The sequence below is a fragment of the Sorex fumeus genome, unplaced genomic scaffold, assembly GCF_029834395.1.
Source record: "Sorex fumeus unplaced genomic scaffold, SorFum_2.1 ptg000051l, whole genome shotgun sequence".
Lineage (NCBI taxonomy): Eukaryota > Metazoa > Chordata > Mammalia > Eulipotyphla > Soricidae > Sorex > Sorex fumeus.
The window spans coordinates 41,389,873-41,415,599 of NW_026606108.1; the positions used below are offsets into that span (position 1 = coordinate 41,389,873).

Consider the following 25,727-nt stretch of genomic DNA (forward strand, 5'->3'; position numbering starts at 1 on the left):
CAGTTAATCAGCTTTTCCCCCCTAATCAGTATCTGTTCATTTGTAAGGTCAGATCCTTCTAGGACACTGAAATTGTATTGTAAGTTAATATTGCCTTTCTCCTCTTTTTATGTCTTTTGAATAGTTTACTTTAAAGCAGTGCCCTTTTTGTATAGATACAGGAAGACTGTTAACATTATGCTTTGTAATTTAGGATTTAATTGGCTTTGAATATTCACTCCTGGGCATCTGCTTTCTTGACTTAAGCCTCAGTTGCCCTTGGTTCCTAACACCCTAAAAGCAGGGTTCCAACGAGGGACTGAATAGACCCAGGGCAAGCAGTGAGCTCCCCTGGCATCGAAATGGGCCAGGCCAAAGTGCCACAATTCTTAACTGTAAGTTAAGAGCTTGATCATAGAAAATGCTGTCATGATCCAAAAGTAACGACGAGAGTAGGACCCTGCTAGGGGTGGGAAAGACTATCTGGCCTGAGCACTGTAGTCTGAAATCGAGATGGCTCTAGGAGGGCAATTCTATAAGTTTAAGGTATTTCTTACTATATCCATACAAAATGATTTATGTTATATATGCTTATATGTTTGTTAGACAAGGAGAGGAGAAACACACCCAGGGGATTCCGCTCTAGGGTGGATTGATCTGATAGTGACAACCTGTCCTAGAAGCGGCTTTCCCCAAGGGAAAGAATTCTACCCCTATTGATTGTGACCACACCTATGTGTAATTATTGCCCCAACCCCTCATGCTTTGGGATTTAACTAGACTGTAAGAGTGGGCTGAGAGAGCAGAATCAGAATCGAGACTCCAGAGAAGGAGGATGAAGGGGGATTGAGAAGGAGAATGAAGTAGCATGGGGGAGGAAGAAGCAGGAGGAGAATCAGAGAATGGAGATGGGAATGGAATAAACTACAACTAAGACCAACCAGCCTGGTCCTTGTTCCTTCCTTTGCCTGCCCATCGCCATCAACCTCCCCGGCGTGGGGAAGTGGCCCCGAGACTACCGAACGCGGGCGGCGGGAGAGATAGAGTCACCGCTGCTGTGCCCTTATTTGAGTTTACACAAATTGGGTGTTGAACTTTGTTAAATGCTTTTTCAAATTGAGATAATCATGATTTTTTTTTTTTAGCCTCCCGTAGATGTGGTGTATTAAATTGGTTGATTTGTGGCTGTTTAACTGTTCTAGGCCTAGAATAATCCTATATGATTCTTCTAGTATATTGTGAATTCTGTCTGTCAGTATTTGGTTGGGGATTTTTTTATTTATCAAGGATGTTGGCCTGTAGTTTTCCTTTCCTTAAATCATCTGTATCTGTTTTTAGTATCAGAGTATAGTGCTCATAAAGAATTTTGAGTGGTTCCCTTGTCTTGAACTTTGTGTAAGAATTTGAGCAGATTGGTATTAAATCTTTTTCTGAATAGTGAGTTCTCCAAAGAAGCTGTCTGGTCCTGAACTTTTGATCTCTTTCTTCAACTTTTTGTTTTAGAATAGTTTTAGAGATACAGGAAAAAATGGTGTGGCTGGTACAGAGCAGTCTCCGTTCGTTGTTTGTGCTGTGGTAGCAGACTGGAACTCAGGACCCCGGGCACGGGGTGTTCTCTCTGCCTCTGAGCTACACTCCCAGTCCCCTGCGGTTTTATTGTCAGTGTTTACAGGGACTTTCTTTGGTGCTGGTGGTGGAGGGGGCAGCACACCTGGCAGTGCTAGAGGTTCTGTTCCTGGCTCTGTGTCCCAGACCATTATGTGGTGCCAGAGATTCAAACCTGGGCGGCCAAACACAAGTCAGGCGCCTCAACCCCTGTGCCATCCTTCTGGTCCCTTCATCCGCTGTGCCTGAATTGGTCATGAGCGGAAAAACTTCTTGGACTGATGACCTAGTTCTCGTTTTTGTTTTGTTTTGGGGCCACACCTGGCTGTGCTCACTGCCTACTCCTGGCGGGCTTGGGAAAACCGAATGAGGTGCTGGGGATTGAACCGGCTCACAGTGGGCACGGCAGGTGCCCTCCCCGTTATACTATCGCTCGACCACTGATGCCCTCACTCTAGAGGGCTCCTCAGATCTGACATTCCTTTTGCTCTGAGGTCTCTTTGTAGATGAGTAACAGAGAAAAGACTTGTCACTTCTATTCTGGACCTGGATGGATCACTGTTACTATTTTCTAGTTTACATTAGAAATCCATTAACATATTAATTCAGTTTTTTATTAAGAGACAAGAGTGCTTGTGGGATAGTACAGGGCTTGAGGCATTTGCCTTGGAGAGAGAAAGGAGAGGAAGAAGGAATCAGGAGAGGGGGAGAAGAGCAGGATCAGGAGCCATAGTACGAACAGCGGGCAGCAGGTGGGGCATTTGCCTTGCGCTCAGCCAACATGGCCTCAATTCCTGGCATCCCATATGGTCGTATGGTCCCCCGACCTGAACACCCCCAGGAGTGATCTCTGAGCTCAGAGCCAGGAGTAAGCCTTGAGCACTGCTGGGTGTGACCAAAACGAAACAAAACACACACACACACACACACACACACACACACACACACACACACGCATGCACGCACGCTCGGAAGGAAGGAAGAAGGGGTGGGGTGGGAGAGAATCATCATTACCAGCAGGTGGCAGCACTTCCCGTCCTATAACAATGCCTGAGCTGGCTCAGTTCACCTTGGAAAGCAGAGCGACCTCTGACACCAACAAGGCTGACCTGTCGCTCCAGGCATCCCCAAAGCTGTTTTGGAGCCAGAGCCTGCGACCGCAGCATTTATCTGTCGCCTCTGAGGTAAAGAAGTTGTTTTTCTTTGAGCTCCTGAGGTGACAGGCTTGGCACCTGGTGCCCCTGCATGCTGATGACGGTCAGAGTACTCAGACAATCTGCCCCCTTAATTTCCACCAAGTAGAAAAATCACCTGCAGATAGATCTGAGGGCTTCTGGTCAGAAAACTGACTTCAAGAATGTTCTTAGCAAAGGTGAGTGAGAATTAAACAAGCATACACTCATCCCAGGCTAGCTGAAGGTCGGCCGCTCCATGAGAGGATGCTCTGAGGAAAATCAGACACATACATCTCTCTCTCTCTCTCTCTCTTTTTTTTTTTTTTTTTGGCCACATCTGGGTTTATTCCTGGCTGTGAACTCAGGGATCACTCCTGGTGATGCTAAGGGAACCACATGGGGGTCCGGGGATGGAACCTGGGTTAGCCACCTGAAAGCAAACACCTTCCCCGCCGCCGTACTATCACCCCAGCCCCAGATTGGGCACATTGAAACTTAGATTGAGCTGCCGGAGTTGCTCTGCACAGCCTTTTCCTCCTGTGGCTTTCTATTTTTCCCTCTCGGTTGAGTCAAGCTAGACAACAGAAGTGCCTGTCTGTTTAAAAGGTGTGTGTTATACTCGGTCCTTTGGCCTAGTCACCCTTGGTGGTTCCCTACTATTCAGTCACTTCCATAACAAGCATTACTGAGTGAGCTCCTCCTGATGGAATGTATGGTTCTCAGTGCGAGATTGTGGCAGTGAATAAAACAGATGTGGACCCCTCTGCACCCAAGGCAAGGAGACAGACACTAAGCAATTTTTTTTTCTTTTTGGGCCACACTTGGCAGTGCTCAGGAATTATTCCTGGTGAAGCTTGGGGGACCACATGGGATGCCGAGAATCGAACCCGTGTTGGCCACGTGCAAGGCAAGAGCCCGCGACCCACTGTACTATCGCTCCGGCCTGACACTAAGCAAATTTCATTGAACCTTAAGTGTTGTGGAGAGAAGTCAGGAGAGGGCAGAGGGAGGAGTCGGGTCAACAGTGGGATGTGGAAACTTCAGACTTCAGTTGGGCTTTTGAATAAAGGCTCAGCCACACACAGAGCACACAAAGTGCCACAGCCCATAAGCTGTCCTGTCACTTGCAGTGACCTTGGCAGGGCCCCGGGAGAGGAGAAGGGAGGCAGCGGGAACAGCAGGAACGAGGCTTGTGAGTCAGGAGCAGCACAGTTGCTGAAGGGCTGAGGCCACTGAGGGAGTGCTAGGGAGGTACTGGAGGCCGCGCTGGGCCGTGGGAGGTGGCAGCCTGGGGAGCGTTTGGAGTTGAATGGAAGGGAGTGGGGTGGAAGAGGAGGAATGTGGGCCAGTGAAGGCCGGCCCCAGTCAGCTCAGGTGAGACGTCCAGATGGCTACACCCACGGGCTTGGACTCTTCCGTGATCAGATCTGAACGAACTTTGAAGGGGAAACTGCAGGAGAAACTGCAAGGATTCACCGATAGCTCGCATGTGTCGTGTGAGTGTGACATGGCAGTTAATTTGTAGGGCTTTTTCGTTTTGACTTTTTTCGGGGGGGAGGGGACTCTGAGCTGTTGAGGTGGAAAAACCTTACAGGTAGCAGATTTGCATATGGAACATCAGAAATGTAGTAGTTGGTGTGTGAATTTGAGACTCCTGGTTGTTTGGGGAGGGGCCCAGGGACAGGGCAGGGCCACATGCAGCAGTGCTCAGGGCTTCCTACTGGCTCCGCTCAGGAATTGAACTGGGTTGACTGTAGTCAAGGCAATGAACTCTGTGTTTTCCAGCCCCAGGAGCCCGGTGGCTATTTTGGGGAGATGCCAGGCAGTTGGGATTCCAGTGTGGAGTTCAAGGGAGGTGAAAGTGTCGTTGTCAATGCATAGATGTGTGTATAATTTTTGCAGGAGCCCATACTCTGCTGTATTCAGACTGACTCCTGGTTCTGTGCTCAGGGATCACACCTCAGTGCTCAGGGAACCATAATGGGCTGCTAGGGAAACTTGGGTCAGCGGCGTGCAAGCAAGTGCCCTCCCTGCTGTCCTGTCTCTGGTCCCTCTTCTAAAGCCATGAGGCCAGATGAAGTTTCTGAGGGAGTTCAGAGAGTTTGTCTGGCCATTCTCCAGAGGTCGGGGAAGGAGGAGAGCAGTGAGGGGACAGCAGCCAGCAGGAAAGGAAAGCAGCCGTGTCGTGCTCTGGAAGCCATGCCGAATGTGAAGTAGAGTGGTCAGTGGTGCCAGACACGGCGCACTGGCCATATGAACTCCGGAAATAATGACCAGCGTAGAGGCCATTGGTGATGTTTCACATGCGGTTCCTGTGGGCCGGAGGTGACAGTCTGGACTGGGAGGAAAATAGGGCATGAGAAAAGCTCAACAAACTGAAACCCAACTTTTCTTACGTCCATCAGAGAATCGAGGTCATGGGGCAAACCACCACAGACAGACAGACAGACAGGGAAATAGAGCGCACTCAGGAGTTGGACTCTGCTCGGGGCCGGGCATGGACCAGACCAGCCATCGTCCAGGGAAATGCAGGAGATGGCTCAGCAGGCTCCTGCAAGGCGTGGCCTGCAAGGGGCATGGTGATTCCCAGCATTTTGTCCCCTGAGCACTGCCAGGAGTGGTCCCCCCTAGCCCCCCAAATACCAAGCTGTAATAGCCCCTGAGCACTGCTAGGTGGGGACCACAAGCAGATTGGGAGATCCTTAACCAGCTAGAGAATATGCTTTGCAGGAGCCCTGGGTTTGCTTTCCTGGCACTGTGTGTGTGTGTGTGTGTGTGTGTGTTGTGTCCCATCCAGTGACCGTAAGCACTGCCAAGGGCTACTCAAAAACCAAAACTCCTGGGGTTGGAGTGATAGAACAGTGGGTAGGGCATTTGCCTTGCACAAGGCCGACCCAGGTTCAATCCCTGGCATCCCATATTGTCCCCTGAGCACTGCCAGGAGTAATTCCTGAGTGCAGAGCCAGGAGTAACCCCTGAGCATTGTGGAAAGTGACCCAAAAAGACAATGCACTGTAGCACTGTCCTCCCGTTGTTCATCGATTGTGCTCGAGCAGGCCCAGTAACGTCTCCATCGTGAGACTTGTTTCTGTGTTTTGGCATATTGAATACGTCACGGGGAGCTTGCCAGGCTTTGCCGTGCGGGCGAGATACTCTCGGTAGCTTGCCGGGCTCTCAGAGAGGGACGGAGGAATTGAACTCAGGTCAGCCGTGTGCAAGGCAAATGCCCTACCCGCTGTGCAATAGCTCCAGCCAAAAAGACAATAAATAAATAAAAAGAAAAGAAAAAAAAAAACCCGAATAGGAAAAGTCCTAGAAGCTAGTCTCAGGGGCTCCCCCTAGAGGATTCTGCTTTTAGAAACACCTCCTGGTTCTCACTCTGAGGAGCGCAAAAACCTGCTGATTTGGGGGTTTGGGGTGAGGGAGGGAAAGCTGCCCCTTTTGCTGTTGTTGTTTGTTTTGTCTTGGGGCCATACCAAGCAGTTCTCAGGAACTCCTGAGCTTAGTCACTCCTGGGATTCCTGGAGAACCATCGGGGGTGCCAGGGATCCCAGCCAGGTGAGCTGCGTGGACGACAAGGGCCTCACCACTGTACTCTCCAGCCCACCAGGCCCACTTGGATCTAATAAGACTTTCAAACACCTCCTGTCCACACTTCCTCAAACAGCTTCCACAGATACTTAGTAACTTTCTCCTGTTTGAGCACCAGGCTTCCGTGGGGGGAGAGGGTGTCTTCTAGACTCAGCCTGTTCCGCTTAACTGCGCTTAATAGTTCCTGACTGTTCCTCTTGTCAGGAGCCCCATTTTTTCTGGTTGCTTGTCCTCTCAGTATTGGCTTGGATCTTTTTTCAAAGCTTGTTTTTCAGCAATAAGATGTTTGGGACGGGGTGGGGAATGTGGCTCGGTGGTAAATGAAGCACATGTCTTGCATGCATGAGGCCCTGGGTTCAATCCCCAGCACCCCACACAAGACCCGCGTCTCAGGCCACCTGGTCCCTGAGAAGTATAATTAGCTCCCCTCAAAGCCTCGTGTCGGAGGCCCAGCTTGGCCATGAGTGGACAGTCGCCCTCGATCTCCATCTGCAAGGATTAAGCAGGAGAACACTATTGGTCACCAGGGAAACAGCCCCGGACAGCACATTCTAAACCTCATACAGACATCTCCGTTTTATGTCATCACTAAGTCTTTCTTACTGAGTTCTAAAAGCTGACCTATTTACTGGAGCTGCTATTTACCGGAAAAAATGTGCTATGCTTTTTGGTAATAAAAAAAGCAGTGAGCTGATGGCCACTTGATGTGGATCAACCTCATAACCTTGCCCAGTGAGAGGACACAAGTGTCCTGCCGCGTGATTCGTTTTCAGTGGAATATCCAGAAAAGGAAATGTGCAGACACAAAGCAGTTCAGTGACACCTGGGCCTGGAGCGGGTGGGAGCGTTTGGGAAAGACAGAGGTCAGGTGTGGGGAAGAATGGTAGAAAGTAATCATTACGGGCTAGAGTGATGGTCCAGCACATGGGGTGTGCCTCCCGCATCCCATCTACTCCCCCGGCGGGCCCCGCCAGGAGTCAGCCCTGAGCACTGCTGGGCATGGCCCCCAAACCGAAATTAATCATTACATTTATAAAAATGGGTGAATTTTAGAACCTAGTTCAGTCTCCGGCCCCTCATGCGGTCTCCTGAATTCCCGAGCACTGCTGGATGTGGCGCCAAAGTATTATGGATTACGTATATTCAAAAAGTTGTTGGAAAAAGTTCAGCTTTTTTTTTTCATTTTTTAATAATTTTATTTATTGAATCGTCATGGGGCTGGAGCAATAGCACAGTGGTAGGGCGTTTGCCTTGCGCACAGCCAAAATGGCTGACCTGAGTTCGATTCCTCCGCCCCTCTCAAAGAGCTCAGCAAGCTAGAGTATCTCGCCCACACGGCAAAGTCTGGCAAGCTCCCCGTGATGTATTCAGTATGCCAAACACAGTAACAACAAGTCTCACGATGGAGACGTTACTAGGCCCGCTTGAGCACAATCGATGAACAACGGGAGGACAGGACAGGACAGGAATCGCCGTGAGAGCAGTTACAAAGCTTTTGGGTTTAAGTCTCGGTCATACAATGAAACACCCGTACCTTCACCAGTGCCCATTCTCCACCACCAAAAATCCCAGTATACCTCCAACCCACACCCTCCCCCTACCTGTGGGGCAGACGATTTCCACATTACTCTCTCTCTACTTTGATTACATTCAATATTTTGACACCAGACCCACCATTATTATTTGGGATTTTACCCCAACACTCAGATCTGCTGAAAAGGCAACAGTAGACAATTTGTTTTCTATTCCTGGTTATGAATAACATATGATGTCGCATGGCTGCAGTAGTGGCCGTGTGATTTTGAAATTCCGAAATTTTAACGATTAAATCTGGAGGGATTTCTGCCAAAACCTGCTGGGTTCCAAGATTTGTTCCTGAGTCTCTTGGATCATGGTCGTTAAGCAGCTTGATCAGGAGCCAGAGAGGCCATTTGTGGGTGACGACTTGGGGTCTCGTTGGGGTGGGGAGGAAAGGGCCAGCTCCACCCCCATCCCTGAGGCCCTGCGTGTCTCATCGCTGAGGCCCAAACCTGACTGCCCAATGTCCTCTTGAGGATGGCAGCCACCGAGCCGACTAGGGGGAGCAGTTGGAAGGACAGCACCCTTTCCCCCCTGGAATGGCCCGGCAACAGTAACCTACTGTGGGGTCCGGACGCATTTCTGCCAAAAGCCACTGGGTTCTGAGATTTGTTTCTGAGTCTCTGGGATTATGGCCGTTAAGCAGCTTGATCAGGAGCCAGAGAGAATGTTCGTGGGTGGCAACTCGGGGTCTTGTTGGGGTGGGGAGGAAAGGGCCGGCTCCATCCCCATCCCATGAGGCCCCACGTGTCTCATCACTGCGGGCCCAAACCTGACTGTCCAGTGGCCTCTGGTGGATGGTTGCCACCGAGCTGCCAAGGGGGAGCAGGTGGAGGGACAGCACCCTTTCCCCCCTGGGGTGGCCCGGCGACAGTAACCTACTGAGTGGTCCGGACGCATTTCTGCCAAAAGCCGCTGGGTTTCAAGATTTGTTTCTGAGTCTCTGGGATCATGGCCATTAAACAACTTGATCAGAAGCCAGAGAGGTCGTTTGTGGGCGGTGACTCGGGGTCTTGTTGGGACGGGAAGGAAAGGGCCGGCTCCACCCCCATCCCGTGAAGCCCCATGTATCTCGTCAGTGGGCCAAACCTGACTGTCCAGTGGCCTCTGGTGGATGGCAGCCACCGGGCCGCCAGGGGGAACAGGCCAAGGCATACAACTAATTCCCCCCTGGGCTGGTCCAGTGCCTGTAACTTACTGCAGGGACTGGACGCATTTCTGCCAAAAGCCGTTGGGTTTCGAGATTTGTTTCTGAGTCTCTGGAATCATGGCCATTAAGCAGTTCAATCAGGAACCAGAGAGGCCATGCCTCCAATTATATAGCTGAGCCGGAGGTGATTTGTGGGTGTGTCTCCCACATAACTATCTTTTGGCCGTTTATTTTCTTGGTAAACTTTGCCCCAAGTTGTTGGGGTCTGGCCAAAGGCACAGCAGCAATTTGGGGGTATCTGGAAGTCTGAAGGCGCCTTCAGGCTGCTGTTGCACTCGCCTCACAGGTACAGATTGACCTGCTGGCGGCACCATACCCCCAAGTTCAGCTTTTCTTGGGCCAGAGAAATAACTCAAGGGCTGCTTGTGAGCTTTGCCTGTGAGAGGCTGGGGTCAGACACCCAGCACCAAGTGGTCTCAAACACCACTGGATGTGGCCCCCCAGCACAGACCTGGGGTGGGGTGCCCTGAGCACCACTGGGTGTGTGGCCCCCAAACAAAAAGAGAAAATCCGTTAAACCCATCTTCCAACTTCTTGTCCAGTGCCCCTTGTCTGTAGGTTCCCAAGAGTGCCTGACGCTGTAGGCAGGTCCAAACCCTATGCAGTTTCTTTTCCTATACTGGGTGGTTTATGAGCTGGGCACAGTAACATAAATAAATAAATAAAAAATAATAAATTCACAATTCAAATGGAGCAGTGAAGAGAATGTAATGAAAGTAACGCGAATGTCTGTCTCCGCATAGCTCATCAGGTGAGGGAGGCTGGTGAGAGCAAAGGGGGCAGGTGGGGTGGGGAGACGGATGCTCTAAGGATCAAGCACGGCCCTGCGATCCCATCCACAGCTCTGCACAGTGCTCTGAGCACCACAGGGAGTCGTCTCCCCCCTCCCCCACACACACAGAGGAACAAAAGTGAAATTGTGGCTGTGGGGTAGCTGCTAGACCTTAATTGGTTATATTGATCCAAGATCTTTGCATTATCTTGTGACTGAAAAAAAGTAAGGCCCTCCCGTTGATCGTCGATTTGCTCGAGTGGGCCCAGTAACGTCTCCATTGGAGACTTTGTTGTTACTGTGTTTGGCATATTGAATACTCTCGGAGAGGGCAGAGGAATCGAACTCGGGTCAGCCATGTTGGTCGCTTGTAAGGCAAACGCCCTGCCGCTGTGCTATCGCTCCTATATTCTACCTAGAATAATTTTTCTTTTAGGTTCTCAGTGCTGGGAATGGAATTCAAGGCCTCAGACTTGGGAAGCGTCTGCTGTTACTCAGCCACACCCCCAACCCCGAAACCTAAACTGCAGTTTGGAGATTTTTCCTGCTCACAAATGACATTATTTTTAATTTTGTCTTTTGGGCCACACCCAGAGGTGCTCAGGGGTTACTCCTGGTGGTTCTCAGGGTACCATATGCAATGTCAAGGATCGAGCCAGGATTGGCCACGTGCAAGGCAAACGCCCTCCCCACCGTGCTCTGGCTCTGACCCCCAAATGGCCTTGCTGTCACAGCCCTCTCGTGTTCAGACCTGAGCGCTTATTGCTGCTACTTCCCACACAGCTGCCTCTGGTTTCTGCGATGCTTCTGTTAGCCTTCCTGTATGACCAGAGAGGGCCCGGGAACGCTGGGGATGGTTTCCTGCCAGGCCTCGCGTGGCATGTGCAGGCTTGCTCACCAGCTAGTCCGCCCCCAGCCAGCCAGAATCAGCTCAGTGGCCCCTTTCCTGGCCCTTGCAGGCGTTAGTTTTATTTGAAACCAATAAAACGGCATGTTTTATTTGAAAATACTGAATTTAATAGAAAATGCCACATTGTAAACAAGTCCACTGATCCATGAGCTTAGCAACAACAGCACAATCACGTACAAGAGTATGAGGTGAAAAGTGGGCCCTCGACAGGCCCTGAATGGCCTGAGTCAGGCTCTGAGGGTCCTTCCCCAGCAGTGTCACAGAGCACAGGGACAGTGCGGGAGGCGGCCACGCTCCCCAAGGGATGAAGGTGGCAGGGACAGAGCCACACGGGGGATGGGGACTCGGGTTCCATTTCCTGACGTTCTGGGGACCTCACCCCTTGCCACGTGAACCTGAGAGGGAGAGGGCAGGCAGGGGGGAGGAGAGGAATGTGGCCCTCAGCCACCACTCCATGGGGCTGCCTGCAGGGCGTGTCCCCTTGCCGACACAGCCCTGATGTGGGTCGCAGCCTCATTAATGAGTATGTGACTAAGCCCTTGGAACAAAACACGGGCCTGGGGAAGGGGGGATGGGAGCGGATTTCTGCCTTGCTCCCAGTGCTGGAGACATCTTCAGGGAGTGGAGTTTGACGTGCCTGGGCCCCTAGACAACCAGTCCCCATCCGCCCAATTCCTCCCCCAAAGGATTTCTCCAAGTTCATGGAAAAGTCAACTGAGGGGAAAAAAAAAACCAAAACACCACCAAAATGGGCGCAAAAGTTGGGGTGGGGGCTGGAGGTACTGCCTGCTTATGCTTAGGCACTGCCAGAGTTTGGGCCTGAATTTCGAACAGCCAGCCTCATCCTAGCTGTCAACTCGCAAAAGGCTTTGTCCCAGAACCATGAGCCTCTGATCTCGGACTGAGAACAGAGCCCGGGAGGACAGGGCTTCCTGACTGAGTGGACGGTACCCGGCAGACAAACAAGCCAGAAACGCTCCTCTGGGAGAGACCTCGAAGTCAGCACGTTTGTCCAGAGTTTTTTTGTGTTTTTTTTTGTTTGTTTGTTTGTTTTTGATTGAGAGTCAGTCATAAAAATCATTCTCCCTGTAGCTAAACTCTGCTGAGGCTCCGGGCCTTAGAGCCACAGGCAAGTTCACCCTTTGCAGGGACCATAATGGATTAGAGAAGTACAAATTTGTCCTCTTTAAGACGATTTCTGGGGGTCCCAGTGAGGCACTCGGCCCTGGCATAAGCACGGGCTAATCACTGTATGGCTTCTTCGGCTGGTTTTTCTCGGTTTCCTTCTCTTTGATACTGTACAGGGGGTCGACCAACTTGTTATGAACAAGCATTAACCCTGGAGAAGAATAAGAAGCAGTTAAAGCAATTCCACAGGTAATGGCAAAAGTCAAGTCTTGTAGTACTCAGTTTTTAGATTTTATCAAGTTGAGAAGTGCTCAGATTTTAGATTTTGCTCTAGAAATGGAGCGATAGCACAGCGGGTAGGGCGTTCGCCTTACACGCGGCCAACATGGCCGACCCGAGTTCGATTCCTCCGCCCCTCTCGGAGAGCCCGGCAAGCTACCGAGAGTATTCGATATGCCAGACACAGTAACAACAAAGTCTCCAATGGAGACGTTACTGGGCCCGCTCGAGCAAATCAAAGATCAACGGGAGGGCTCTAGAAATGAAACACTTCTGTCTTTTCTCTGCTGTCCTCAAGCAATAAACACCTGAAGAATGGGAAGAAGAACTGGTATTCCCAATACATGCCACAATCTATGGAATGTTTTTGTAAATTCTTTCTCTAGGAGAATTGACTATATATATAAAAAAAAAAAAAACTCATTCTTGGGGGCAGGAGAGTAAGCACTGTTAGGAGTGATTCCTGAGCACTGAGAGCTAGAAATAAGTCCTGAGCACTTCCCACCAAGGTTCTTTTTTTTTTTTTTTTTTTAAGCAAGGAACAAAAGTACACGAGAATTTTCTTAAAGCAGCATGCATTCTTTTTTAAAAGTTTGGTTTTCAGGCCATACCCAGCAGTGGCTCAGGGATCACTCCTGGTGGGGCTCAGGGGACCATATGGGGGTAGCATTCAAATCTGGGTTGGCCACATGCAAGGCAAGTGTCTCTTCTCTTCTATCTCCCTGGAGGCCTCCACCTTTGGGGCCACCCTCAGTGGTGCACAGAGCTTACTCCTGGCTCTGCACTCAGGGATCACTCCGTATGAATGTCAGGGATCGAACCCAGGCCGGCTGTATGCAAGGCAAGCGCCCTACCTGCTGTATTATCTCTCCAGTCCCTCTGCCTTCTCAGACTTTAGCCTTCTATCTTGACCGCTGACCCTCTTTCCCCCACATCCTTTTTATTTATTTTTTTGTTTGTTTTTTTGCTTTTGGGGTCACACCCGGCGATGCACAGGGGTAGTTACTCCTGGTTCTGCACTCAGGAATTACTCCTGGCGGTGCTCGAGGGACCATATGGGATACTGGGAGTTGAACCCAAGTTGGCCGTGTGCAAGGCAAACGCCCTTCCCGCTGTGCTATTGCTCCACCAACCCCCCTCCCCCGCCCACATCCTTTTTAAATGGACTTAAATTGGTTGGAAAGAGGCACCTGCTGCCCAGCAACACCGCGGAAGGGAAAACGCCTTCGACAGCAGTTTCTCTGTCATTTCGTACCCTCAGACTGGGGCTGGACGTGGCCCTTGGCAGCAGTGGAAGAGGGACCTGCGGGTGGGCTGACTTGGCCGTGAGCAGGAGTTTGTGGCCACACATCCCAGTGCCACTCACCTTTGAAGTACTTGACGGTCTTCACTCGCAGCTCCAGCGTGGCTTCCTCGTCGCACACGAACACGGTGCGGGGGTGCTGCTGGAAGGCCGACACTGTCCACATGTGGCTCACCCCCTCCTCGATGGCCTTGTACAACGCAAAGGCTTTGTGGGCGCCGGTGATGAGGATCATCACCTGGAACAGGAAGCGGCACTGAGGGAGGAGCAGCCATGGCCTGGGTGGTGCGGGACCCCCCAGCTCCAGTCTCCCCTCTTCCCGCCCCCCAAACCAAACATGTGTCAGGCCTGTGTGCAGGGAGGCCCAGGGTGTCCCGCTGCCCAGCTCCACACCTGGTGTGCGTGCGGGGGGCGGGAGCAACAGCGAGACCTTCCAGTTCCCTGGCAGAGTTGGGTCTTGGGGTAAGGGGCAGAACCACGGTCAGGGCTCTCATCCACCCAGTGTGTGACCCTGACGGTGACAGAGGGACCTGCCAGAAGTGGCCCCACCTCTTCCCCCACAGCTTCGACCTGGGGTCCCAGGGCAGCCGGGTCTCCACAGTGACAGCAGGAAAGAGGGACTGTCCTGGTCTGCAGCCCCTGCAAGGGCACAGTCATCTGTGAGGCCTAGCGAGGCCTCAATCCACAGCGTTAGACCATCTGTGACTTGCGGGGCGCGGGCTAAGGTTTTTTGCTAATTTTTGTTCACTTGTATGTTTTGGGGTCACACCCGGCGATGCTCAGGGCTTACTCCAGGCTCTGTGCTCAGGGATCACTCCTGGTGGGGCTCAGGGGGCCACATGGAGTGCTGAGGCTCGAACCCAAGCTGACGGCATGCAAGGCAAGTGCCCTACCTGTCTGGCCACAAAGGTTTTTTTCTGTTAAGACAAAAGCATAGACTATCCTCGGCACTTAGACTATCAAAACAGAAGTGTAGGAAAGTGAATATAAAAAATTTAGCCCCAAAGATTTTCTTTCACTGTGATTCATATTCCTAACCAAGGAGTGTGTATGTTGGGGGTGGAGTAGCACAGGATTTCCTGTTTCTTTCTTGAAAGACTAGAAGTAAGACACATTTAGAGAATGTGGCGCTTTGATCACGATCCCAGAACACAGTTTCCTGGTTCCCAGTGCCAGATCCTATCCCAGATCCAGACACCCTGATTTCGGCTGGGGGGCCTCCAGTCCTGATCTGAGGTCCATCAGGAATCAGGGTGTCTTTATTACAACGTTCTCTCTGCAGAGGGAACCTCTTCATGCATTTCCAGTGAACTGTTTTCTCACTGGAAACCAAATTGTCTATGGTCGCTTCCAACAGAATACACCCCAGAAAGGAGAACATGCGTCCAAAATCCAAAATAAAAGGAAATTCAAACCACACACCCACAAAAAGTGAAACAAAAACATTCACGTTTTTGAGGGGAAAAAACTCACTAAATTCAGTTCATAACTCTTCTGCACATTTCTGTGTCTCTGGGCCCAGGGCGGCCAGTGCAGATGGGGAAGCAGTTGGCCCTGCCCGTCCCCTCTGCTGGGTGGCGCTGAGCTCTGCTCACCATGAGAAGCCTCAAGGGGTGCGGTGAGGGCCGCCGAGAAAGTCAAACAGGAAAGAGGAACTGAGGCATGGTCACTTGGGGTTCCAACCCAACTGATGACACCTTCATTTTTAACATGAGTCACCCTGTAAAGATCCAAAAACAGCCTGGCCAGCCTTCCCCGAGGCGGCCCTGGGCCCCACGTGCCCTTACCTCCCTGGCATCCATGACGGTGCCTACGCCCACTGTCAGGGCCATGGTGGGCACCTGGGTGAGGTCTCCCTTGAAGAACCTGGCATTGGCCAGGATGGTGTCCATGGCGAGTGTTTTCACACGGGTCCGGGACACCAGGCTGGAGCCTGGCTCGTTGAAGGCAATGTGCCCATCGGGGCCGATGCCTGCGGAGACAGAGCCGGTGCCCGTCAGCCCCTGCCCGCAAGCTCCCTCCCTCACCCCCGGCAAGTTCATCCTACGCACATGAGCGTCCTCCAGCTCCACCGTTTAACAAGTGACTTATCCTCTCCTCCGCCAAGTCGGGGGGCTTGGGGAGAGGATGCAGAAGAACTAAAGCGTTCCTGGAGCCCTGGCTTTGAGCCCTGTACTACAGGGTCCTCCTGAATGCATTTCTCCCCCCCGCCCCCCCCAAAACATAAGATTAACATAAAGCACACGTAAGAATTAATCCAAGTAGTTGTGGTCTTCCCAGATCATTAAACTGTGACTTCTCACTCTGACACATAGCTGTCAAACTTCATAGGCCCATGAGTCACCAATGGGAACTATAAGAGGGCACCCCCAGGGCAGGAGGGAACACAGACCTGAGAGGGGCACCCAAGCCTTCCCTCTCTCTCTGCCTCCACATGTCGCCGCTAGCCCTGGCCTGCTGGCCTTGGGCGAGTTGCAAAATTTCTCTGGGCTGCAACCATCTGTCCACAGTGTCTAGTAGCTGAGTGTGGCATCTGCTGGTGCTACAGGAGCCTGTGATTGCTCAGTGATGACATAAAGTCACTGAACTGTCAAAATTGGGGACCAGGGCACTGTATTTCCAAGTTCCAGTCAGCATCTCCCAGTCAATAGAAATGGGCCTGGGTGCAGGAGGCACAGAGGTGCCAGGACAGGGAACCGCCCGGCAGCACCCGCCGACCCATTCCTGCACCCCCGTAACCCATTCCCGCACCCCCGCGGCCTAGTGCTGCCTGCACTCACCTCCAACAAAAAGCTCGATGCCGCCCGCCGCCCGGATCTTCTCCTCGAAGGCGTCGCACTCAGCCTGCAGGTCAGGCGCATTCCCGTCCAGGATGTGTGTGTTTTCTGGCTGGATGTCAATGTGCTTGAAGAAGTTGTTCCACATGAAGGAGTGGTAACTCTCCTCGTGGTCTCGGGGAAGGCCTGCGGGGTGTGTGCAAACACCACTAAGCCGGGGCTGGAACAGGGCGCCTCCCCTCCCCCACCCCCGCCTCCAGATGCTCTTCTCGGGGACATGGGCAGCAGTGTTTTGACCCTAACCCCTCAGGACAGACCGAGTGTGGGGACCGCCACCGCTGCCATGACCACCACCTTCCCCTGGCTCTGGCCTTCCGACCCTGGTGAGAGACTGCAGGCCAGGGTGCCCCTAGAGCGGCCTAGTCACCCACAGATGGGGCTGGGCCCATCTGGGAAGAAGCACCCCCCCCTTTGCTGCGCCCCCATCCCACCCCATCTGCCTGAACCCCAAACTGGTTGCAGCACATGATCTCCCGGCTTTCCAAAAGGGGATTTTAGGTTAGCCAAGAGGAAGAACTCCTCCCAGAAATGGTCAGAGTAAAAGTTGAGGAAATGCGGGTATGCTACGACCAGTGAGCCCTGAAGGACATGATGTTAAGGGAAATAAGTCGGTGATGAGAAGTCTCAGCTGTAGGAGCCCGCCTACATGAGGCGGCCAGTGGGTGCCACTCAGAGAGAGAGCACCAAAGTGGCAGGGGATGGAAGCATGGAGGGGGGGGGCGGGGCGCGGGTGTCTACTGGGGAGGGTTTCAGCTTTACAGGGTGAAGTCCCAGAGGCTGGTTGTGAATGTACTACTGAACTGCACAAGTGAAAGGGTTACTGCAGTATATGCAGTTTTAATGATGTATGTACCAGTTCTTCCAAACAAAGAGTACTTAAAGTGAACTCATTAAAAATGACAACAGAGGAGGAGAATGATTGTACAGCGGGCAAGGCGTTTGCCTTGCACGGAGCTGATCTGGGTTCAATCCCTGGCATCCCATATGATCTCCTGAGCCAGGAGAGATTCCTGAGTGCAGAGCCAAGAGTAGTCCCTGAGCATCACTAGGTGTGAACCCAAAACAAAAAACTAAAAAAAGGAAAAAAAAAAAGACCAGGTAGGCCAGAACACTAGTACTGTGGGTAGGGCGCTTGCCTTGCATGGGGCTGACCTGGGTTTTATCCAAGCATCCCACATGGTTCCCCCTAACCTAGTCAGGAGTGATCCTGAGCTTTACTCAACCCATTATACAGAGTAAAGTGAGGCCTGGAAGGGGACAGTGGGGGCACCGACAGATGCTGAGTCCAAAATCACGGAGGCTGCTGGGCGCAGTGTCGCCTTATGACTCGGGCAGACCCCCTCACCCCCCCACCCCCCGCAAGAGACTCACCCACATACTCGTCCATGTTGAAGGTCTTCACATACTTGAAAGACAGATCTCCGTTCTTGTAGTACTCAATGAGCTTCTTGTAGCAGCCGAGTGGGGTACTCCCTGCAAGACAGCCCATAGCTTTCAGCCGCCCCCCCTCCCCCCACACTGGACTCAACTCCTGGCAGCCCAGGGACACCCAGGAAGCAGTCAGCTCTGAGCCCACAGTGCTCTTGCGATGCTCTGCTTCTTAGCTGCCACCCGTGAACTGTTCGCTCCATGCCACCATCCCCTCGCGGCCCCTGGACAGGAGGGCACAGCTGGTGGCTGCGGTGCCTCAGCTCCTGATGGCGGGAGGGCTGCAATCTGCACTGCAAGCCCGTCTCCACAGACAGGAAGGTCCCCGGGCAGCTACTGTGTCTGTGTGTGTGTGGGGAGGGGGTGGGGGGGAGACACTTGCTGTCTATTGGGGACTCGAAGCAGCAGCAGCATCTGAGCCGATGGGGTCAGTGGGGAGGGTCTGGGGGAGGGTGTCCCATGGTGCAGGAAACAGCCTCATTATAGTCAATGGCTTTTCTTTTTAGGTCACACCTGGTGATGCTCCTGGCTCTGCACTCAGGAATTATTCTCGGCAGTGCTCAGAGGACATAAGAGATGCTGGAGATTGGACCTGGGTTGGCCACGTGCAAGGCAAACACCCTCCCAGCTGTACTATCGCTCTGGCCCCATAAAAACATTTTAAAAAGCAGGAGGCCCTGGAGAGGTAGTACAGCGGGAAAGGTGCTGGTCTTGCATGCCGCTCCCCTCAGTTTATTTATTTTTTTTTGGCTTTTTGGGTTGCACCTGGCGATGCACTCAGGAATTACCCCTGGCGGTGCTCAGGGGACCATATGGGATGCTGGGAATCGAACCCGGGTCGGCCGCATGCAAGGCAAATGCCCTACCCACTGTGCTATCACTCCAGCCCCAGCTCCCCTCAGTTTAATCCCTGGCGTTCCCAGGGGTCCCTCCTGAGCATAGCTCCTGAGCACCACTGGGTGTGAGTTCCCCAAAATAAAGGAAAAGCAAAGGAACTTCTGTAGACTGAAAGACTAAACATGCACAGTGTCTGACTGGAAACTGGATTTTTTTTTAATCTATAAAAAAACGAATGTGGACAACTAGAGGAAAATTCAATATAGCCTGTATTAGATGATATTGTGAGCTGATTTTCCCTTGTCTTGGGCATGACAATGGCATCATATTTAAGGGAAGGTCTTTAGGGAATTATTTGCTGAGGATTTATTATTGTCAAGAGGCTTATAAAAAGTGTGTGTGTGTGTGTGTGTGTGTGTGTGTGTGTGTGTACACACAGGTGATCAGAAGCGAAAGCAAATATAGCAAAATATTAACAACTGTTGAATCTAAGTAGATGGTACCATATTACTTCAGTTTTTCTGTGTATTTGAATTTTTTTTTTAAACTCAAAAGATGGGGGCCAGAACGATAAGACAGTATGGCGAGTAGGGCATTTGCCTTGCACGTGGCTGGCCTCGGACTTATCTCTGGCATCCCAAATGGTCCTCTGAGTCCACCAGGAGAAATTCCTGAGTTGCAGAGCCAGGAGTAAACCCTGAGCCATCACCAGGTGTGACCCAAAAACAAACAAATCAAAAGATAGGAATCTTTTCAAAAGCCTACCCAGGAGCCTTCTCCAGGAGATAGTACAGCAGCTAGGTCACATGCCGTGCATGTGGCTGGCCTGGGCTCAATCCCCAGTACCACACAACCTCCCTGTCCCCCCCTCCCCCGCCCCAAGTGTCACTGGCTCCTGCGCACCCTCCCCACCCCCACCACGGCCCCAAAGAAACAACACTACTGAAATGAAAGCATGCATGGGGGGGGTGGGGGCAGTGCTTAGAAGCTAATCTCATGTAGGAAACCATCCGTCCCACATGCATGCAAAGCAGGTGCTCCAGCCTTCTGCACCATCTTCCCCATCCTTAGATCTCTTTAACAGCCCACAAAGGGCTTCGCAGTGCAGTGCAAGTCCCAGCCAATAAAGGTGTTAACAGCCTGGTCGCTGACTACCATCCTCCCCTTATTCCTCCTGTTCCAGGAGTTCTACCTCAGGGCCTTTGCACCTTCTGTTTTTTAGGAGTCTGCATAGTTTTTACCTCTTTGGGACTTTAATGTCACTTCTTCAGAGGGACATTTCCTTACTACCACACCCAACACAGCACTCCTCAGCCCTGCCTAGCTGCTCGCTTCCCTCCTTCCCTCCTCTCCCCTCTTCTTCCCGTCCAATATAGTCTGTGTGCTTCTCGTTGATTCCGCTATGGTGGAGGCTTTTGGAAAGCAGGAACTGTTGTCTTTTGAGTTCATTGCCATATGCCCAGAACCTAGAACAATTTGGCCTCAAAGAGGCACCTCATAAACATCTGCTGCATGACTGGTAGTGGCAGACATCCCTACCCTACTCCACCAATAAGCAGTTGGTCCCTTGACAAAGCCTTAGCTGGGCCTGAGCATAAAATGTGCCTGTCTGGGCCAGGGAGACGGCTGGAGGGGTCAGCACGCATGCTGTGTGCTGCCAATCCAGTCCACTCGTTGGACCACATGGTCCCCCAAATACTGTGCTGGGATTAGCCCCTCACACCGCCAGGTGCGGCCCCCAGACAAAAAAAAGAAAGGTCCTCAAACTTCATCTTGCCCATTTTCTAAAGCCCTAGCCTTCCCATCAATTGTATCTTGCCAGCATATTCTTTTCCTGTATTTATTTATTTATTTATTTATTGCCTTTTGGGTCACACCCAGCGATACACAGGGATTACTCCTGGCTCTGCACTCAGGAATTATTCCTGGCAGTGCTCGGGGCACCATATGGGATGCTGGGAATCGAACCTGGGTTGGCCGCATACACAGCAAATGCCCTACCTGCTGTGCTATCGCTCCAGGCCATTGTTTTTATTTTTTAATTTGTTCTGTTTTGTTTTGCTTTGCTCTGGGGGGTCACACCCAACGGTTCTCAGTGGTAACTCCTAGCTCTGTGCTCTAGGGATCACTCCTGGTGGTGTTCAGGGGTCTGTATGGGATACCGGGGATTGAACAGGGAAGGGCCGTATGCAAGGCAAACGCCCAAGTACCATGGCTCCACCCCATCTTTTAGCCCGAGTGAGTTGTATGGCTTCTGCTCAGGTCCTGTTTGGTGCTATGTTAAGAGAAGGATGTGAGCGGAAGGTCTGAGGGTGCCCTGTGTGTTACTAGGAGGAGTTGGGGTCAGATTCCACAGATGCTGGGTGGAAGTTTCAGCAGAAGCCCAGAAGGCCCCAGGTGGAGGGAGGCTGAGTCACTTCAGTTCAAAAACAGGATGTCAGTGTGACCTCTAGCTGGCCACGGAAAAGGTGGTTTCATAGGGACACGCAGAAACTGCTCCCACAAAATCCCCGCTGCGGAGGTGACGGCCTCCAGCCACAACTAAACCCAGCCTGCAGCCTGCTCTACAGTGCTGGTGGTTTTTAAGTTGTTGGGGTTTGTTTTTAAAAGCAACTTTAGGGATCAAACCCAGGGCCTCATGCATGTGCGCCATCTGCTTGCCCCTGAGCCACATCCCCTATTTCTCTGTAGCACTGCACTGTCCTCCCGTTGTTCATCGATTTGCTCGAGCAGACCCAGTAATGTCTCCATTGTGAGACTTGTTGTTACTGTGTTTGGCATATCGAATACGTCACAGATAGCTTGCCAGGCTTTGCCATGCGGGCAAGATACTCTCAGTAGCTTGCCGAGCTCTCCGAGAGGGGCCCTATTTCTCATGTTTGTAAACATTAAATCTGTACTGCAAAAAAAAAAATATATATATATATATACACACACATATATATTTACACATATATATTCAAATCTCAGAAGTGTTCATAAATAATGTCTTTTTAGCACACCGCCATGTTCCTTTATTCGTGTACCTAACTTATGGCTATTTTTCTGGCTACAAGTGTTAAGTAGTTGCAGCATAATCAGTGAAGTATAAAATATTTTACCTGGGGCCAGTGGGTAAAGCTCACACCTTGCATGCAGATGACCTGGGTTCAATCCCCAGCAACCCATATCATTCCGAGCCCAATCAGGACTGATCCCCAAGAGACGGGCCAGGAGTAAGCCCAGAGCACTGCCAGGTATGGCCCCCAAACAAAACAAAACAAAAAAAACTAAAACCAACAAAACTACTCTTTGATCACGAACTGAAAAAGGGGTAGCTCTGCTTTGTATGTGTGAGGGTCTGGGTTTGATCCCTGGCACAGCAGAAAAGCAGACAAAGGGCTGGAGCAATAGCACATCGGGTAGGGCGTTTGCCTTGCTCGCGGTTGACCGGGGTTTGATTCCCAGCATCCCATATGGACCCCTGAGCACCATCAGGGGGTAATTCCTGAGTGCAGAGCAAGGAGTACCCTTGTGCATTGCCAGGTATGACCCAAAAAGCAAAAATAAATAAACAAACAAATGTTTGTGCTAAAGCCTTAGGATTTAATTCTGTGAAGGAAGCCTGGTAGACAGATCTGGCTGAGGACGGAGGTGAACAGTCAGCTGCAAAGTCTTCCAGGCTAATGCAAATCCTGGCTCTAGCCTCCCTTCCCAGCCAGCTGCAACTAAACCCACCCGTCAGGGAAGCTGGGCCCTGCTTTCTGGGGACCTGGACTACAGGAGAGGGGTTCACACACAGCACTGGTACCTCTGAGGCCCTTCTGAGTGAGTCATCTGAAGCCCCCCACCCCTCCAATGCCCACCCAGTCACCCCATCCCAGCACGCACCGGTGGGAAGGCCTAGGGTGAAGTACTTGTCGGGCCCCGGGTTAAACTGGATGATGCGGTTTCGGATGTACTTGGCGGCCCACTCGCTGGCCTGGGAATAGTGATCCAGGATGATGAGCTTCATCTTGTCCTGCAGGGTGGGTGAGAAAAGGTATGGGGGGGGTGCAGGCAGGAGGTCAAGAAAAGGGGTGTGTATGTGTTAAGATTGAGAAGCCAGGAGTGAGGGGTGCATGTGGTGGGGGTTTGCAGGAGAGAAACCCAGGTGGGGGGGGGCCTGGACCCCCCCCCACCAGCCTGGCTGCGGGAGGGGGGTGGAGGGGGGGGCTGGGGCTGAGCTGGAAGTTTCAGTTCCCAGGAAACTGTTCCTTTAGGAGGCGGGACTGCCCAGCAGGCTGGCCTAGCCTGTTCCTCCCTGCACCAAGGGCAGGGTCAAAGGGCTCATTCTCTGGTGGGCCAAAGTGGGGTGTCAGGACCTGCCCGTCCACTTCCAAGGTGCAGAATACGGGCAAGCTACAAAGTGACCCACAGGTTGGCCAGTGCCGCGTAAGCCCCGGGCCCGGCCCCACTTCCCTGGCTCTGCTGGACCTGCTCTAACCCGGGACCCCCTAACTAAGCAGCGGGGGATCACTGGGGGTCGGGGGCCAGCAGAGCCACGGGAGGTGCCCAAGGCGTTGCGTTTAGAGGCGTCGTGGGCGCTGGAAGGGGAGGGGTGCGCCCCCACCGATCTGGGGGCTCCTGAGTTCTTGGGAGACCCAAAGTACCGGGGGTCGCTAACGGTAATGGCTCCCAAGCCCGACAGCTGTCCCCAGCCACCTCCCTCCGCCCCCCCTCCCACCCCCGGCATCGCGACCAGCCGCGGTGGTCGCCCCTCGGGTGCACGAGCGTTTGTCTCACCCCGACGTGAGTCCTGCGGCCGCGCCTGCACGAGGGATCCAAGCGGCTGCCTGGGGTCTCGGCCCCCTAGGATGCTGCAACACGGCCTGGCCCCCCGCTCCCCTCTTATCCCGCGGCGGCGGCGGCGGCGGCAGGCCCCGCCCCGCGCTCACGTGACGGCGAATCACGCGGCTCAGCCGGACTCTGCCCGCCCGGGAGGGGCCCGGGAGCTGCGGCCCCGAGCCTAGATAAGCGGGTGGAGTGAGGGGTGTGTGGCTTCCTTAGGCTCACTCTGCTTTGAGTCTCTTTTCAATTTATTTTTCTAAGCTAATAATTGCATTTATTTAATCTAGCTAATACCACTATTTTGGCTTGGGGGGAGGGGGGTTGCTTGATTTTGGGGGAGGAGGGCACACCCAGCGAAGCTCAGAAATTCTTCCTGGCACTGCACTTAGGAATTATTCTTGGAGGTGCTCTGGGCGACCGTATGGGATGCTGGGGATCCCATGCTGGGTGGGCCCACTGCAAGGCAGGTGCTCTACTTGCTGTACTAATGCTTGGGCCCCGCTAATATCGCTTTTTGTTAGGAATATAATTGGAAGTTTTTCTTTACTTTTCAAAAGAAGTATCAATTGGGTAACCTTTCAGTATCAATATTGCAAGCCACAATGTCCAAAGTGGGGAGGGAGGTGGAGGGAGAGAGAGAGAGAAGAAAAGCACCTGTCATAGAGGCAGGCAGGGGATGGGGAGTGATGGGAGGGAACCTGGGGACACTGGTGCTGGGAAATGTACATTGGTGGAGGGATGGGTGTTGGAATACTGTATGACTGAAACCTAATTGTGAATGGCTTTGTAAGGGTCTATCTCACAGTAATTCAATTAAAAAGTAAAAAATAAAATAAATATCAAAGGGGGCTGAAGTGATAGGACAGTGGGTAGGGCGCTTGTCTTGCACAAGCTTGACCTCGGCTCAATGCCCAGCACCCCAGATGGTCCCCTGAATCTGCTCTGGAGTAATGCATAAGCACAGAGCCAGGAGTAAATCTTGAGCACAGAGCAGGATGTGGCCCAAACAAATAGAAAATAGCAACTTTGGCTAGAGTTATAGCTTAAAAAATAAGAGTGGTTCCTGGTTTTCCCAAGGCAAGTATTGCTGACGGTTTAGATAACAATCAAAATTGGTTTCTCTTGAACCTCTTGCGTTACCGTTTTTGCAATAACGGGGATGCCACACCAGTGTCCCAGACCCTTTACAGCTTGCATCTGGAGGGCCACCCTGCAGCTCCTCCCTGGAAGCCATGTGGTGGGTCTTTGATAATGGGTTAGAACTAAACTAGAATCCAAACCCGTCTTTATTTTTCAAGGCACTTTACTTCCTTTTTAGCTTCAAGATTGATGTAGTTTAAAAAGTTAAAAAAAAAAATGGAGGCCTGAGTGATGCTAGCACAGCAGATAGGGCATTTGCCTTGTATAAGGCAGACCCAGGTTCAATTCCCGGCATCCCATATGGTCCCCCAAGCATCACCAGCTGTTATTCCTGAGTTCAAACCCAGGAGTAACCCCTGAGCATTGCCAGGAGTAGCCCAAATCCACCCCTACGGGAAAAAAAAAAGGAAAAAAGGGAAAAAGGGGGAGGAGTAAAAAATTTAAAAATGCTTGAAACATTGGAACATTGTATGACTGAAACCAGATCATGAAAACTTCGTGACTGTGTATCTCACAGTGATTCAATGAATAGCACTGTCCTTCCATTGTTCATGGATTTGACCCAGTGGGTACCAGTAACATCTCCACTGTGAGACTTGTTGTTACTAATTTTGGCATATTGAATAGCCAGGGGAGCTTGCCAGGCTCTGCGTGTGAATGGGATACTCTCAGTAGCTTGCCGGGCTCTCTGAGAGGATCGGAGGAATCGAACCCGGGTCAGCCGCATGCAAGGCAAACTGCCTGCTGTGTTATCGCTCCAGCCCAATTCAATAAATAAATAAATAAATAAATAAAAACCAAAATTTAGTTAGAAAATCTGAGCCTGTGGCTGGAGCGATAGCACAGCGGGTACATGTGGCTGACCCGGGTTCGATTTCCAGTATCCCATATGGTCCCCCGAGCACCGCCATGAATAATTCCTGAGTGCCAGGAGTAACCCCTGTGCATCACTAGGTGTGACCCAAAAAGAAAAAAAAAAGAAAAAGAAAATCTGAGCCCAAGGAAGGCCTATGCTTCCCAGTGAAGTTCAGACCAAGTTCCACACATCTAATGGGGCGTCAGTAGCAGCTGCAATCAAACCTTTCCAGTGGGTCACTTCCTGTGCCTGGGTTGGTTTTGGGTTTCCCATCCTGTTTCACTTTAGCC

At 51.8% G+C, this 25,727-nt stretch overlaps 1 protein-coding gene across 1 annotated transcript; it reads right to left on the reverse strand.

The window, feature by feature from the left end:
- Positions 1-10,926: 10,926 nt before the first annotated feature.
- On the reverse strand, positions 10,927-23,500 carry GNPDA1 (glucosamine-6-phosphate deaminase 1). Its single transcript, XM_056124585.1, has 7 exons — positions 23,397-23,500; positions 22,503-22,632; positions 17,739-17,840; positions 16,311-16,493; positions 15,318-15,502; positions 13,594-13,768; positions 10,927-12,159 (listed from the first exon to the last, which is right to left on the reverse strand). The coding sequence occupies exons 2-7, from the start codon at positions 22,624-22,626 to the stop codon at positions 12,062-12,064; spliced, it is 867 nt and encodes a 288-aa protein (XP_055980560.1). The 5' UTR covers positions 22,627-22,632; positions 23,397-23,500; the 3' UTR covers positions 10,927-12,061.
- Between the last annotated feature and the right edge of the window lie 2,227 nt (positions 23,501-25,727).